General features: G+C 40.1%; 1 protein-coding gene across 1 annotated transcript in view; it reads left to right on the top strand.

Moving 5' to 3' along the window:
* Positions 1 to 10,363, top strand: part of LOC117695484 (transmembrane 9 superfamily member 2-like) — a 74,086-nt gene extending 63,723 nt beyond the window's left edge. Inside the window, exon 17 of the mRNA XM_034486372.2 lies at positions 10,171 to 10,363. Within this exon, the coding sequence (XP_034342263.1) occupies positions 10,171 to 10,238 (68 nt within the window). The 3' untranslated portion in view covers positions 10,239 to 10,363. The remainder of the gene's footprint in view (positions 1 to 10,170) is intronic.
* The last annotated feature ends 7,454 nt before the right edge of the window (positions 10,364 to 17,817 follow it).

Genomic DNA, 17,817 nt, shown 5'->3' on the forward strand with positions numbered 1-17,817 from the left:
TCTAAAGTAGACATTGTCTTCAATGGCTACAGTGTTTGATGCATCTCCCTCTCCATTGGTGTTTCTACCACTTTCATTCTTTGTTCTCTTTTAATCATAGTATGCTCAATAGTGACTTCCAGTGATAAACAGGGTTCTCTCTATTTAAAGATTTTGTTTCTTTCATGTGTGCAGGTATTTTGCCTGCATGTATGTTTGCACACCATATATGTGTAGTTCCCATGGAGGCCAGATAGTGTTAGATCATCTGGAACTGGAGTTACAGATATATTGTTAGCATCTCTATGGCTGCTAGGAATGAAATATGGGTTCTCTGAAAGAGCAACCAGTGCTCTTAATGCTAAGCCGACTCTGCAGCCCTTGATAATGATCTCTTGACAAAGCAAATTGACATTCTCTAATAGATTGCCTAACTTCACTAACATTACTCATTTTTCATAGACTAGGTTTGAGTAATGTCATATGAAATTCAGCATCTGCTTTAGTCCCTGTGCCTCACTCTCTGCTCTAATGCTTTCCTTTTTTGTCCTTTATTACCCTTTTAATCTCTTAGTCTTTCCTTTCTGTACTTTCACCTTTTAGGGCTTATTCATTCCCATTGCTTATCTCCTCAATGCTCACTGCTGTCCTTTCTGTGTCTTCATCACCACCTGTATTTCCAGCAGTTGCATGTTCCAGTGATACCTCACATCACACAGAAGTCTCCTAACTGAAGTTAGTGTCCTGTTTCCCCAAGATATACATATTAATCTTTTTTTCTCTTTCTCTCACTGCTAGACATTTGGCTGGTTTGACCTTGTATAGGTATTGTGCATGTAAACACAGCCATTATAAATTCACAAATATGGTAACCATGTCATATATAGAAAATGGCATTTCACAGCACTCCTTCTCATCTCATATCACCCAAAGAATTGGAATTCCCTTGGGGACAGAACCTGTTATACCTGTTCATGAGTATCATTCTTAAATTGCATAAAGCATGGAAGACATGAGATACTCTGATGTTACCATGTTGCTCTATCCATTTTAATACTAAATTACAGGTATGAGAGCTGTCTTAATTTAATTGTGGTTACCAATAAGATCATGGAAACATTAGGTCATAAAGTATGATGTTTGGCTTATCTTTTTCCAATATTGTTTTTTGAAGCTCTGTCTGTCTGCCTTGTCTTAAATGGGGTCGAGTTTTTGTTACCCACTACTTCCTTATTAGCACGTGGCATTCCCTAGAGTGTAGTTGATATACTCAGTGTCTCTCCACTGAAGAAAACTGATTTTCCCTCTCCTAGCAGCTATCAATTACAAATAATTTCTAGGTTAGGGGTTGAGACTTTGCGTTCACATTCCTTTCACCATTTTAGTATTTCATCTGGCTTGTACTTGTGCAGCTCTTGTGTATGCATTCACGGTGTCTGTGAGTTCATATATGCATCAGCTGTGATGTTTCTTGAAAATTATTTTTATTTTGAGTTATCCACTAGCTCTGGCTCTTACAGTTTTTCTGCCTCCTCTTCTGCATAGATCCACAAGCCTCGAGGGGAGCGACGTGATAAAGACATCCCATTTAGGGCAGAGGACTATAAAGTCTCTCACTCTCTGTGCATTGACCATTTCTGTGCCTCTCAATTACCGTCTACTGCAAGAGGAAACTTCTCTGATGAAGGCTGTGTGATGCACTGATCAGTGGATATAACAATAGGACTTATTGCCATTTTCATTTAGCAGAATAGTAATAGCATTTCCTCTAGGTCTATAATCAACCTATCTAGTTTCAGGCTTTTGACCTAATTAACACTGTTGGGTATTAATTAGTTCTCTGTCATGAAGTATGCCTCAAACCCAATCGAAAAGGAGGGGTTGTTACTCTTATAATGTTTATGCCACCATTGCACCAATGGGGACTTCATCTTTCAATATTAACCATTGTGGCTGCAAGAAGATATTTTATGCCTAAGATTTTCACACTCACAGGAACAGAGACAGAGATGGACAGATAGAAGCACACACTGATTCAAGGATGTGAGGTTTCTTCTTTGTGTAACTTTTTCCTTTCTTTGGATTATCTCCTTAAGATAGTCTTAGAAATAACATGACAAAGCCAAATTCTTTTGTGTTTCCTTATGTTTACTGCTGACAACAAAACACAATGGTTTCAGTCTTAGCGAATGTTGAGTATTATATGTGAAAACAAGGTAGTTTCTTATTTTTCACTAAGTATTTAATGCATACTTTCATAGAATGGTATTTCATTGTTTTCTTTTAAACCATCAGAAGTCATGTGTTCTGTGGCTTATGCTCTTCTATTCATTTATTCATTTGGTAGCAGGCTTAAGATACATAATGATGAGAAAAGAAGACTTGAGGAACAGAGAGATGGAGGATAGAACATAATATCCTAAGAAACAGTAGATGAATTTCAGTCAAGGTTAAAGGACTTATCTAAATTCTTAACTAGTCTTTGTTTTAAACGTGTGTATTAAATATTTTGTTTTGATTTCCTTAGAATGTGAGTGACAAGAATGAGGAAAACACACTTTTCTTAACATGATGCAGCGGGAAGTAATAATGAGAGTGTTAATTGGGTATTCTGAAATTTTTGTTGCAGTGAATATAGGACTTGATACTCTGTGTATATTTTATGTGACATAGTGTGCAAAATTCTAACTAGTCTTAATGGTTGAATTTTTATCACATTTTTGATGAGTTTCAGCCTTAGAAAATTAATAGAAATGACATATTCTTATTTTGATTAGTAGATGTAAGGTCACAATAACTGAGAACCAATATCTGATCTTCCGTATCTTACAGCCTAAGTTATAATGTATAGGTCACATTAGTGCCCACTACATAGGCAAGGAAACTGAGGCCCAGTTAGTGTAAAGAACACACAAGAAGCCCTTATAGAGAACACTCAGTTTGTGGCTATGCTCATACACACACACACACACACACACACACACACACACACACACACACACAATTTACTTTATATCCAGATCACTGCCACCTCCCAGTCCCCACTTTACACAGCCCCTCCCACTCTCCACTCCCCCCTTCACCTCTGAGAGGGTGGAGCCCCCACAGTGGGTATTCTTCCACCCTGGCATATCAAGTCTTTTCAGGGCTAGGCACTTCTCCCACTAAGGCCAGACAAGGCATCCCAGTTAAGAGAATGGATTCCACAGACAGGCAACAGCTTTAACAATATTCCTCCTGCTCCAGTTGTTGGGGGACCCACATGAAGAATAAGTCGCACATCTGTTACATATATACAGATGCTTAGGTCTAACTCATATATGCTCTTTGGTTGGTGGTTCAGTCCCTGAGAGCCCCAAGGTTTCAGGTTAGTTGACTCTGTTGGTCTTTCTGTGATGTTCCTATCCACTTCGGTCTGCAATCCTTCCCCTAACTCTTCCATTATAGTCCCCAAGCTGCATCCAAAGTTTGGCTGTGGGTTTCTGCATCTGTCTGAGCCAGCTGTTGCATGGAGCTTCTTAGAGGACAGTTATGCTAGGCTCCTGTTTCCAAATTTAACAGTATAATTATTAGTGTCAGGGATTGGTGTTTGCCTATTGGATGGGCCTCTAGTTGGGCTGGTTATTGGTTGGTCATTTCTTTAGTCTCTGTTCCATCCTCCATCCTTGCATTTTTTTGTAGACAAGATAAATTTTGGGTACAATGTTTTGTGGATAGGTTGGTGTCCCTATCACTTCACTGTGTTTCCTGCCTGGGTACAGGAGGTGGCCTCTTCAGGTTCTATATCCTACTGCTGTAAGTCTCAGCTAAGATCACCCTCATTAATTCTTGGAAGACTCTTCCATCCCAGGTCTCTGGCATGTCCTTGAGATGTGGCCCCCCCTACAGATTTCCATTCATGCTCCTGGCCCTCTGGCCATCTCTCCTGTCTTTCCCCACACTTGATTCTAATGCCCACCTATTCCTCTCCCTGTGCCCTCTCTTACCCAGTTCCCTCCTCCATCTGCCTCCTGTGACTATTTTATTTAACACTCTACATAGAGTTGACAATTAGAAACACAGAAGTTAGGGCTCTCTAACTGGGAGTGATATGTTCAAGGCTACTCAGTACATGATGGAACCACAATTTATAAAGACTTAGTTTGGTTATAATTCCAGAGTTTATCCTCTTATAATACAACTCTCTATGTCTTCTTCAAGAAAGAGGCATGTGGTGGGAGGTATTAGAAACGATCGTCCAGCTTGTCTCCCGGCTTAGCAGCCAAGTTCCCACACTAATGCAGACTATTGGCAGTCCGCCTGGCCCCATCTGGGTGTCCTCATCTCACCTGGCTCTCCTGTGGGGCCAGAGCTCCCAAGTTCCTTTCATGGCCATGCCAGCCCCACGCAACAACCGTCTACCCCTCGATCAGCCACCACATTACCCATCACCCAGCAAAATCAAAACTCTTAATGCTATAGTTAACCAATAGATTTAATATATCAGTAAACTCTCAACACCCAAGATGCCCACACAATTAGATAAATTATCCCAATTACCCTAACCTTTTGATATACATAACTACCTGAGATTACAAAAGCCATGCATTTCATGTCTGCTGCCATTTTCTGCCACCTTCCTCTCTACATTTCTTCCTGGTTCCCATCTCTACCACCCTTAGCTCTGCCTCCCTTTTCCCTATCCAATCACAAGCCTCCTGCTGCAAATAGATTGGGCAGGGAAATTTCTGCCACAGAGATGTGTTCTTTAAGGTAAAAGCCAAATTAATAATCAGAACATGCCTGATTATTCTGATTCCTTCCAAGTAGCCTATTTCCTTGTCCTTGGCCAATGTCAAGATTCTTGCCAGGCATCCCAAAAAAGCTCTTCATATTTCCCCCTTTTTTATTACATAAGCCAGACTGACCCTGTATTTGGTGGTTCTGATATGAATGCCTTCCTTACCTGTTGTGGAATATGCATTATCAAAAGCAATGCACTTCTCTCTTAGGTTGATAAGGCTCTGTGCAGAATCTTACCTGTTCTTGGCTTGCCAGCCAGGTAGGAATCTGACATTAGGCTAGAACAAAGAAGTAATTTCAGGCAGGAATCTAAATCTTAGGCTAGAACAAAGAAGTAGGCTTCAGGGATGAAAATGACTTTGGACTAGGACAGGGAAGTAGGCTCAAATACTTTGATCATCCTGATAAGCCCTTAGAAATAGTGATCACAGGAGTGATCATGGGACTCTGTTTATTGTCCTGCATGTTCTTTGACTATCTGGGTTTGTTTTCTTGCTTGTTCCTTGACTATTTGCATCTATTATATTGCTAGTTCCTCAACCTAGAACTGACCTTAATACTTGCATGTATTTTAAATGATATAAAAGCAAAAAAAAAAAAAAAAAAGGAGGAGGAGGGATGGGATAGGGGGTTAATGGGGGGAGATGGGAAAAGAGGATAACATCTGAAATGTAAAGAAATAAAACATTGAACAGAACAAAACAATGCCTGTGGAATTTACATTGTAGTCTTCCACTTGACCATGGGGACAACTGTTGATTGCAGGGACTGAGACCTGGTACATGTGAATCAATATGGGTATCTCACTTAATGATATATCATAACAATGGAATATCTCGAGTTATTCCCATGCTGCTCAATACATCTTATAAAAATTGAGGTAGGAGCAAAGGCTCTGTGGTCAAGAGCACTGACTATTCTTCCAGAGGACCCAGAGTTGATTCCTAGTACCAGCATGTCGAGTTACCACTGTATCTTACTCACGTTTCAAAGGATCTGATGTCGTCTTCTTGCCTCCATGAGTACTGCATGCATATTGTATGCAGACATACATTCAGGCAAAGTACCTATGCATATAAAATTAAGAATAATAGTAGATTCTTTCCATTTTCTATATTATTCTAGGATAGGGACCATCAAGATTAGTATAAATCTTAAATAATTACATGACATTTTCAATTCCATACTAGTTTGATTTTCATTTATATTTATGAACCAAAGAAACTATTGGGTTTTATAGGCCAAGATAGAGATGTCTATGTTCTCGAGAGAATGAAAAATATTTAGATCATGTTATTTCTCTCAATGCAAATAGTTACATTTCTATTCCAATGGTGAACATTATACTGGCCAGTATTTTTGTTTTGAATATGATACCAAAAAGATTGAAGAAGTATATTAAGGAAATATTCTGCTATTCCCAAAGTGAATATATGTTCTGGCATTCTTAGACTGATGTGTATTTCACACTTTCTGAAACCATCGGTGATGGTTTCTGCCCACTAACACCACCAGCTTTTCCTTTCTACCTGCTGTTCATTGGTCTTTCTGTACAAAGTTGTTTCTGGTCATTTTAGACCATTTGATGCATTCATCTCAGAACAGTTACAGAAAGAACTAGCCTTGTATGCCATCTGGATGGATTGTTTATGGGCTGGTTATTCTAAGGCAAGTTGCCTTACCTATCAGGGCATTTCTAGGACTAGAGAAAATTGCTTTATACACACTGGATCAAATGTGGTAGCAGGAAATTAGGGCTCCCCAAATCCTCTCTAAACATGTTTTCCCTTTACATCTGTGCAATGGTTGAGGTTTCTGTTTCTTTCTCTTACATGCCTTAACTCCATGTTTCAAATTCTGTAATTAATAGGTCTTAGATATTAAATTTCTCAATGACTACATAAAGACTCCTTAATGGTTTGTTTATATTGAATATTGGATATTGAATATTGAATGGTAGGCTTTCCAGCTGTGTTATTTACCTAGTTTCTCAGAACTCACTCCTTTGTAAAATATACATTTGTGACAACACTGGGAAATTTCTGCCATATTTTAGAGTCTTTATGTTTGAGTATTTTCTTTTCAGAGGCAGAGCCTCACTATATACTCAGCATTGTACAGAATTTGCTATTTAGCCCATGGTGACCTGGAATCCTCAGTCTTTATCCCTCTACCTTGACATTGCTAGTATTATATGTATATACCACCTTTCCTACCTTTTACCTACATTTTTTAAACAAAGAATAGAGACAGGAAAGAAAGAAAAGATAAACAGAAAAGACAGGCTCATTGAGAGATTTTGAGCCCTGGATTCATGTTCGATCACCTGGGAAACACCACATGTGTATAGAAATCTGCAGAGATGAGGATAGTCATAACATCCTCAGAGTTATAGACAGTTATGAACCACCACAGGATGCTAAGAACCAAACCCAGGTTCTCTGCAGGAGTAGCAAGTGCTCTTAATTGCTGAGCCATATCCTCAGCTTCTCAAAATCTTGATGTTCAGACTGTGTGTACCATGTCAATGAAGTCATAACTTGTGGGCTCGAAATCCACAGGTTAACTTTTACCCGGCATTTCCAATATAAAATCAGTGTTCAGAAATATTATATTTAGGTAAATCCTATATAACAATATATATTCAAGTCCAAGTCATAACATTTGTGATGTTTCTTGAGAACCAACTTTAATAGACATTCTAATATATATTATCACTTTTTTCTCTCAAGAAAATCCATAGCTGAATGATGTATTAGCTACTTTTCTGTTGCTGTGATAGAATACATGGCCAAAAGTAACCTATGGAAGAAAGAGTTTATTTTGGCTTATAGATCCATAGGGGTAAGAGTTCATCATAATGCTGTCTCTCTGTGTGTTTAGGTGTGTGTAGGGTGGGGTCATGGCAGCAACTAGCAGGAATTGCAGCAGGAGCAAAAATGTTTTCAAGCGCAAAGCAGAGCATGGACTGGAAGCAGGGCTAGGCTAATGAACTATGAAAGCCTGCCCCCAGTGATATAATTCCTCCAACAAGGCTACACCCACCAACTCCTCAGATAGTTTTACCAAGGAACAAATATACAAATAACCAGTCTCCTTCAAACCCCCACAGGTGGGAATATACTTTCCCCATATGAGAAATGGAGGAAGTAGGTAGCTCACTCTACATCATATGGCTAAGTGTTGTCTTAACTTCATACTCCATATTCTTTAGCTCATTTACCAGAATAATGTTAAGATTTATGTTTGGGTTTTGTTTCAGGTAGAAGACTAATGTGTATTATTAGTAGAGCAACAAAAGTTGAGATTATGTTCATAGACATTTTAATGATTTATAGGGAACAGGAAGCAAATTGATGTTTTTATAGATGCAGGGATATGTGTTAACTAAACAAGCCCATCTCTTGAATCTTTAAAGTTACTAGATTCCTAGGAACAAGTGCTATAATCCTTATTTTTCAGCTGAGAAAACAGGCTTGATGAGATTGTTACTCATCAAATGTCAAATATCTTGTAACAAACAGTAGCAGACTAACTCCTGTCTAGTTGCACCATATTGACCCTTGTTAGGGAGATTTGAAGGAATGGTATCAAGATGGTATCATGATTGGATGGAAAGTTATTCAGTGGTTGGACATAGTCAATTAAAAAAAAACATTGAAACCCCCTAAAATTCTATAATTCTGTTATTGAGAAAGATATTCCCCTACATTCATTTTGTTGGATACTTGTTAGAATATGGAAATATTGTTAGAAGTTTCTTCAATTATGTTATTAAACTTTAATACCATATGGCTTTGTGTGTGTGTGTGTGTGTGTGTGTGTGTGTGTGTAGCTTTTCAAGACAGGGTTTCTCTGTGTCCCTGGCTGTTCTGGAAATTGCTCTGTAAACCTCAAACTCAGAGATCCACCTGCCTCTGCTTCCTAAGTGCTGAGACTAAAGGTGTGTGCAACTGCTACCTGACGTCGTTTGAAAGTTCTTATAATATGAAATTATACATGAAAGAAACTTTTGCTTATAATTTTTTCATCCCAAAGTATCTTTTGCTATCCATGTTCTATTTTCTCTAATCCAGTTCACACCAATATTGCTGTGATGCTTGGGAGTTAAGATATAAATTTCTTTATATCTAATACCATCTATAAAGATTATAGCCAGTCTTGGTGGAACGTGCCTGTAATCCCAGCACTTGAAACACTGAGGCAGGAGGATCACCTCAAGTTCGAGGCTAGTAATTTTAAGGCCAGTTCTGAATTTGTCTCCAAACAAACACCCCCAAAATCTTCAACCAAAAAGTTCTCCGTACTGCTATATTAGCCTTTATATTTATCATTTTAGTAACTATATTATTCCTTCATTTATTTAGACTGTAATATAGCTAATAACTTCTTTGAGGAGCATTTGGTTCATTTGTAGTTGTTGTTTTATGTGTTTTAAACCATAGTATTAAGATCAATTTTTTGTTAATAAGTATTTTTCTTCTAAAAGATTGTGTTTTTTTTTTTAAACATGAATCCTCAGGAATAGGATATTTTTCATGTTTATAATGATACAATTTTATTTGAAAACTAACAGGTACTCTGGTTATATATTCCATTTTATTATGCATCCTGCTAATGATATATTTGTCTCTCTGTGTATGTCTGTGTGTGAAGGTGTGTATGAGCATAGGCTAGATGTTCATGTTAGGTGTCTTCCTCAGACACTCTTCATAGTATTTTTTGAAGCAGTTATTGAACCTGAAGCTAACCAGTTGGCTGATGCACTTTCAGAGTCCACGTTTCAGTCTTCCCAGTACTTGGATTATAGATGTACTCCATAGCACCCAGAGTTTAAGGGGATGCCGGGGGTCTGAACTCAGTTCCTCATTTTTGTGTGGTAGACACTTTACTGACTGAGCCATCTTCACAGCCTGTTTGCTTACGACTTCTAAACTTTGAAGAATATTACAAGAAGTATATATCAGAAGATAACCTTGAGCGTCTTTGAAATGGAGAACATAAGCTTATCATTTTTGTTTAATTTTGGCTCTGGTTAGAGACTCGAAGAATTCTATCAGAAGGATTCTCTCACCTGTTTATAGGTGACCACTTCTGGCCTCACTGCTCATCCTGATTGTTTAACAAGAGAGCCTGGTGATTTATCTTGTTTTGAGACAGAGTCTTACTCTGTAGTCTAAGATGTCCTTGAACTAGTTTGATCTTCTTGCTTCAGCATCCCAGATGCTGGGAATACTGGTGTGTGCCACTGTGACAGATGAACTGGTGACTTTTATTTAATAATATATAAATCTTGAGATTTAAAGATTTAGCAGCCTGCCTTGAAACAGACATGTTTGTGTTTTTAAGGAAGTTTCTTTGGTTTACTATGATATATGGCTAACAGAAATCTTTTTCATTTGGTTTCAGGCACGATTGGATTTTTTTCTTGCTTCTTCTTTGTAACTGCAATCTACGGTGTGATAAAAGTGGATTAATGAATTTATCCAAATATTTGAAAGCACATAAGCCTTGCTTTCAAATAGTTCTGTATCTGTTGACATACATATATATGTATGCTCCAAGTTATATTTAGTTAAACTGTTTATAAATGCAAAACCTCACTGTCTGGCCTCAGTTTCTTTGATATGAAATACTGATTAGTGGAAGAAAATAGATTGGTAAAAAGATGGACTCTAAGACATAGTTTCTTAGAAAGAGAAAAATACTTTATTTAAAATAATCAGAACAAAGTAAACATATTTTAAAACTTATTAGTGACTTTCACATCATACACCACAATCCCACTCACTCACCTGCGTCTCCATATCCTCCCTCTGACCTTGCAACCTCCCTGCCAAGAGAAAACAAAAAAATAAAAATTAAAACAAAACAAACAAAACCATTTTGCCATGGAAGCTGCAGTATGCTATGGTGTGTCCCACAGTGTACCTCTTTTGTCCAAACAGTTTTATTTGCAAATGTTCATTGCAGTGAGTCAGTCATTAGTCTGGTTCAAGGCCTCTGGCTTCTGCTATACCATCAATACTGGATCCTTACCAGGGTTCCTCTCAGCTATCCTGTTGTTGAAAGAGAGCCTTCAGCTTTGATTCTACAGGACTTCCCCCTTTATGATCTCCAGCAGTTCATACATGGGGTAGATTTTGGAGTGGGCTAAACCAAAGTTCTGGATCTGGGACTGGGTGGTAGCTAAGTTGTTCAGTCTGCCAGCTCTCCCACTTTGCCCAGGCAAGGGCCAGGGCCAGCTCTCCTGCCTGCAGCAGCCAGCAAGGAGTGGTACTGCCTTTTCTTTTTTTTATTGGATATTTTATTTACATTTCAGATCCCATCCCCTTTCCCAATTTCCCCTCCCTAGAAAACCCCTTTCCCATGCCCCCTTTTCCTTTTTGCTTTTATACATTTTTAAAAAATGTTAATCAAAGGCTTTATAAGTTTGGTAATGCTCAATATCAATCAGAAGTGTAACCCAATACTCAACCTAGATATATCAACTATCTTTGACTGGTGGAGACATGTGAACATCTGCCTCCATGTCTCCCACCTCTCTTTCTCTCTCTTTCTCTCATCACCTAGCTTCTCCTCTCCTTCTTCTCTTCCTCTCCTTACTCCTTCTGTTCCTCCCACCTTAGCTCCTCCTACATATCACCCTTCCTGTTAAAATAAAACTTTTCTCTCAAAATACAATTAGAGCATAATTATGCCTATTTGTACCAGTGAGGTACAAGATAGTCCTAATACCCAGTCCATCATTTTGTTGACTAACCAGAACCTCTGTCATCTCTCCTAACTAAAACACTTAGTTTTGAACCTGGCTTTTTTCTTGGCTTTAGAATGAATGTCAGCTGAAAATCATCCACTCAAATCTTTTCTCTCAAAGTAAATAGCCAGAATTGGCTATGAGACTATAAGTTTTCAACCCCGTCAGAAATCCAGAATGACTGAGTTAATTGAAATTATGGGAAGCACAAAGCATAGCTTCTAAAACTTAGCCAATTTATAGAGACCGCTGAACACCTGGACAGTCCCTATACTACAAAACATTGGAGCATCTGATCTTCAGCCTTCTGGCCCAGGATCATCTGACAGACCTTAGTGATGCAGAATTATTAAGGGCTGATTACTCTGTCTAGGCAGATATAATCAGTCGACTATTCTGCAAGTGTGCCCTTTTCTGGACAGTAATTTGTCTGTAGATGGAAAGAGGCAATTCTTGCCTAATGCCTGTCACCGCACAACTGGAGTAATTCCAAAGATACTCATTTTCTTCTTAGAATCCAAGACAGGAAGCTGTCAGGAGCAGACAGGTCTCTAATCAAAATGAACATTAATACAGCAATGTTTGTAACTGCAGGAGTCAGCTGTAATGTACTGTCTAGGAGAGGTACAGAGCCCACTCTCCAGACTGCTCCAGCTGTCGAAGGGCCAACTCAGGAAGCACATTTCTTATTTTTAAAAATTTATTTATATTCCAGCTGTTGCCCCCCCCCCCCAGGTTCCTCATCCTTTTCCTCCTCCCCCTTGCCTCTGAGAGGGTGCTCCGAATTCTACTTCCCTGGGGCCTCAAGTCTCTTGAGGATTAGGAGCATTTTCTCCTACTGAGGCCAGACCAGGCAGTCCTCTGCAGTATATGTGCTAGGGGCCCTGCACCAGTCCTCATATGCTGCCTGTTTGGTGGCTCAGCATCTGAGAGAGCTCAGGGGTTCAGGTTAGGTGAGACTGATGGGGTCATCTTCCACTTCAGCTCCTTCAATCCTCCTAATTGAGCCATAGGAGTGAGTCCCTGACTTCAGTCCAATGCTTGGATGTAAGTATCTGCATCTGTCACAGTCAGCTGCTGGTAGGGCTTCCTGGTGGGCAGCTATGCTAGGCTCCTGTCTGTAAGCACATCATAGCATCAGTAATAGTGTCAGGCCTTGGTGCACTCACCCCAAAGAGATGGATCCCAACTTGGCCTTTCCTTCAGTCTTTTCTCCATTTTTGTCCCTGTAGTTCTTTTAGACAGGAACCATTCTGGGTCAGAAATTTTGACTGTGAGTTGGTAATTCCATCCCTCCACTTGATGCCCTGTCTACCTACTGGAGGTGGACTCTTCAAGTGTCCTGTCCCCATTGCTGGACATTTTGGATAAGGGTAACCCCATTGAGTCCTGAGAGTCTCTTACCTCCTGCGTCTCTGGTACTTTCTAGAGGGTTCCCACAGCTCCTACCCTCCCCCAAGGCTGCATATTTCCACTTACTCTGCTGACCCTCTGGGCTTCTTTCCTACCCCCCCCATACCTGATCCTGTTCCCCTTTTCCCCTCCCCTCTCCCACCCAGGTCTCTCCTTCTGTCTGCCTTCCTTGATTATTTTCTTTCCCCTTTTAAGTGGGATTGAAACATCCTTACTTGGGCCTTTCTGCTTGTTATATTTCATATAGTCTTAAAAAGTACATTGGGGCCGGGCAGTCGTGGCGCACACCTTTAATCCCAGCGCTTGGGAGGCAAAGGCAGGCGGATTTCTGAGTTCGAGGCCAGCCTGGTCTACAGAGTGAGTTCTAGGACATCCAGGGCTACACAGAGAAACCCTGTCTTGAAAAACCAAAAAAAAAAAAAAAAAAAAAAAAGTACATTGGGTTTTTCAGGTGAAGTTTTTTTTCTCAGTTCTGCTTCCTGATGCTGTTTAGAGCACCTAGTTTCTCTGCCAGAAGCAAAGTTTCATTGGTATTATTTAACAACTTTTAGGTAAAATCTTGTGGTTTTTTTTTTGTAACTAAAGATGATACAAGCTATATGGTTGTTTTGAAAATATATGTGTTTTACTTTAGGTTACTATTATTATGGTGAAACATCATAACCAAAAGCAAGTTGGAGAGGAAATGGATTATTCACATTATACTTCTTTCTTCTTCTTCTTTTTTTTTTTTTTTTTGGTTTTTCGAGACAGGGTTTCTCTGTGTAGTCCTGGCTGTTCCCTGGAACTCACTCTGTAGACCAGGCTGGGCTCGAACTCAGAAATCCGCCTGCCTCTGCCTCCCAAGTGCTGGGATCAAAAGCGTGCGCCACCACCGCCCGGCACATTATACTTCTTCACCACAGTTCATCATCAAAGGAAGTCAAGACAGGAACTCAAACTTGGCAAGAACATGAAGGCAGGAGCTGATGCAGATGTCTTGGAGGGGTGCTGCTTACTGGCTTAATCTCCAAGGCTTGCTCAGCCTGCTTTCTTATAGAACCCAGGGCCACCAGCCCAGGGAGGGCTCCACCCAAAATGGACTAGGTTCTCCCTCACCAATCATTAATTAAGAAAATGCTTTACAGACTTGCTTACAGCTCCATATAAGGCATTCTTTCAGTTTAGGCTCCCTCCTTTCTGATGACTCTAGCTTATTTCAAGTTGAAATAAAACTAGTTAGTTTAAATTACAGAGTTTATAAAAAATTAGACACCGCTGTCTTATTGTTCAGTTAATCTTACACATTTCCAATTGTTTGTAGTCTATTTCCTGTAACTTAAAAATATATTTTGTCAGTCTGTTTCTCTTTACTGTCCCCTGGAAGCCAAGAATGTTAAGTTTTAACATAATTATATATATGGGGGTGTGCGCACGCGCAGCATATGTGTATTTGTATATGTAAAACAAATATTTGGTGTCCAGGTTTTAAAACTTACCTTTATAGTGGTCAGAGGACAACCCACAGGAATCAGTGATCTTCTAACTATGTGGGTTCCAGGGGTTGAACTTAGGTCATCAGGGGTTTTGACAAGTACCTTGTCCACTAAATCATCTCACCAGCCTCTATTATTACTGCTATTACTATATCTTATTTTTTGTGCATATATATTTATGTGTGTGGGTATGTGTGTGACATAGCTTACAAGTAGAAGATAGAGAAAAACCTGTGGTACTTTATTCTCTCCTACAATGTGAGTGCTGGGTGTCAAATCCAGGTCATTAGGCTTGGTGGCAAGGTCTGTATCCACTGAGCCATCTTGCTGGCCCCAGGTATTTGTATTGATTGGCTTTGACTAAACAATAGGGTTATTAACTCTAAATATTGGACATTTGTATTTCAAATGCTCCTCAATCTTGTTTATAGTTTTGGAGGAGCAGTCATGAAAATCTTCCATTTCATGTGGTAAATTTTATTGATAAGTAAATATGTTTCATTTGGGAAAATATTTGAATAATAAGCACGAATACCCTTCAATTTATGAACATTTCAAAGTTATCCTAAAGCTGAGGAGTTGTTCTTGTGTACCTGAATCAAGGGGTCAAAGGGGTCATTTTACCCTTCAGAGGAAGGGGCGCTAGACTGGAATGGGGAAGGAAGACATGAAATGAAAGGACAATTGGGAGTTGATTGGTTGACCATTGGAAGAAAATAAGTTACTATCTGGGTAGCTTAGCCTGCCTTTATCTAAATTAGAAGGATCTATATTATGGTTGATGGCAAATGAGCCCAAAGCTTATTGCAAAATTGTTGGAGGAGTGGCCACAGAAAACCACAGAAGATCTCTGACTGACATTTTCAGATTTCTTGTAATCTAGAGTTAGGCCGTTAGATCTGCCTGAGAAGAAACTGCTGTTATGAAGCTCATTGGGACTGATTGCATTATTCAAACCCTTTAAACTAAATGGTGCCATGTTGAGCTTCAGGGAACACTTTTACTAACAGGTTAGCTGTCTGGTAGTTTTATGTGGGCTTCAATTTATTTGCATTGAAGATATTTTTTCTAGAAAGGAAAATTTATTCCTTCAGAAAAAAATGTTTTATAGCCTGAGCAATATTCAAAAATTAAGATAAAAACAGGTCTTGTGACAACCACCTTTGAACAACTCGGAGAGTGCGTAAGTCACTATTAGCCTGGGTTTGGAGTTAAGTGAAGGAGAGCTGTTTAATTTGATTGAAATAGGGTTGAATAGCATCCCGAGCCTCCTTATATGGGATCGTGAATATCATCACTTCAGCACTATGAGGTCTGTAGTTCCCTACATTGTTTCTAATGTGAGTATCTGAAGAGAAGCTAATAGGACAATTACTTCATCTCATGAGGAAGTAAGGGTTCTTAAATATTAGACATATTAACTTATTGTATATGTTTACTATTTTCATATGTGATGGCTGCATGGGAGTTATTACTGCTATATGAAGCTGAGAATTGGAGAAGAATGCTTTTGCTCTCCTATCCTATAGAGCCTGGTGAAATGGGGCTAAACTGAATGATGTGTGCATGGATAATTAGGACAGGTTAAACAGAGATGCTAAAGGGAGTGCTCCAAGCCTAATAAGAAAGCAAGGACCTTCCTTGCTGCCAGACAGTGCAGGCACAGTGGGTGAGCAAGCAGAAGAGACCCTGAATCCCACCTCATGCCCCCCCTTACAATGGGAGTCAAGATGACATGAAAGTATGTGGTAGAGAGGTGGGAAAGAAAGAGCAGCTGAACAGTTTGAGCACTCTAAAGACAGGTGGAACTAGAGACACAAAGGGTAGTGAGGAGCAGCCTGGTGTGAGTAGCCTGCCTTGCCACCCGAGGCTGTGGTGATGTCCTGGCCCATGCTATTGTTAAGGGCTTGTCTGGGTTCATGCCCATAAAGCAGCAGGGTTCTGTGTTGATGCCCATGGCCCATGTTACCATGAAAGGCCATGCGAACATCCCTGATCTGGGCTGCTGCCTGGGACTATGTTGACATCCAAGGGTTGGACAGAGCTGGCCCTAAACCTCACTGGCTTGAGCACTTGGGAGAGGTGGCCCGAACCTCACCTGGGCAGCACAGTAGAGTTGTCCTTGGTAGCATGTATGTTCATGAGCCTGCACCAAGGGCATGAATGAGAGCAGAAGAGCTGTCCTGATTCCTTTCTGACTGCTACATTGGGTGAGCTGGGGTAGTGCTGGAGAGCTGGCCCTGGTGGTGTGGGTACAGGAGAGCTGGTGGGCTGACCAATTCAGCTACTACTGATGCCCAGATCTAGGACTTTGGGTTGTCCTATCCCAACACCCACCCACCCTCTATGAACTGCTGGAGCTCATGTAGGGGCCAGTCCTGCAGATCCAAAGCTGCAGGATCTCCATGACAGAGGCCAACAGCAGGATAGCTAGGAGGAGTCCTGGTGATGGTCTGGTATTGATAGTATAGCAGAAGCCAGAGGTATTGAACCAGACCAATGACTCATTGCAATGAAAATCCATAAGTAAAGCTGTGTGGACAAAGAGGTATGATGCGGGATACACTGTGACACAGTGAAGCTTCCATGAAGAGACTTTGTTTTTATTTTCTTTTCTTTTAGGAGGAGGTTGCAAGGGCAGAGGGTAGGTATGAAGAGATGGGGAGATGAGTGGGACTGGGGCACATAATGTGAAATTCACAAAGAATAAATAAAAAAGTTAAAAGAAAGCAAAAGTTTGAGCCTAGTGGAGGTGACCAAGGTACTGGGTAATACTGTTTTTTTTTTTTTTTTTTTTTTGTTTTTGTTTTTTTTTTTTTTTTTTTTTTTTTTTTTTTTTTTTTTTTTTTTTTTTTTTTTTTTTTTTTTTTTTTTTTTTTTTTTTTTAAGAAACCTCACTCCTGTCTGCAAGCATAACAAAGTCTCATTAATGGTGTCAGGGATTGGTACTTGCCCATGGGATATGATTCTAATTGGGCCCATTATTGGTTGGCCATTCCCTCAGTCTCTGCTCCACCCCCAATCTCTGCATTTCTTGTAGACAGGATATGTTTGTGTCTAAAGTTCTGTGGGCTGTTTAGTGTCCCTATTGCTCTACTGACCTGTGACTTCTCATCTGACCTCAGAAGGCAGCCTCCCCAGGCTTTGTATCCCCAATGCTATGAGTCACACTAAGGATACCCCCATTGATTCTTGGGTACCTCCCCTATCCCAGGTCTCCATCTCCTCCTGAAGATGCCCCCACCTCCATCCTCCATCAGTTGTAGATTTCCATTCATTCTCATGGCCATCCTGCTATCCCCCTCCCCGTCCTCCTCCTCCTCTCCCTCCCAACACCCTATCCCTATTCCTCCACTTCCCTTTTGATTCCCTTTCCCACCCAGTTCCCTCCCTCCATCTGTCTTCCATGAC

The sequence above is a fragment of the Arvicanthis niloticus genome, chromosome X (genome assembly GCF_011762505.2).
Source record: "Arvicanthis niloticus isolate mArvNil1 chromosome X, mArvNil1.pat.X, whole genome shotgun sequence".
Classification (NCBI taxonomy): domain Eukaryota; kingdom Metazoa; phylum Chordata; class Mammalia; order Rodentia; family Muridae; genus Arvicanthis; species Arvicanthis niloticus.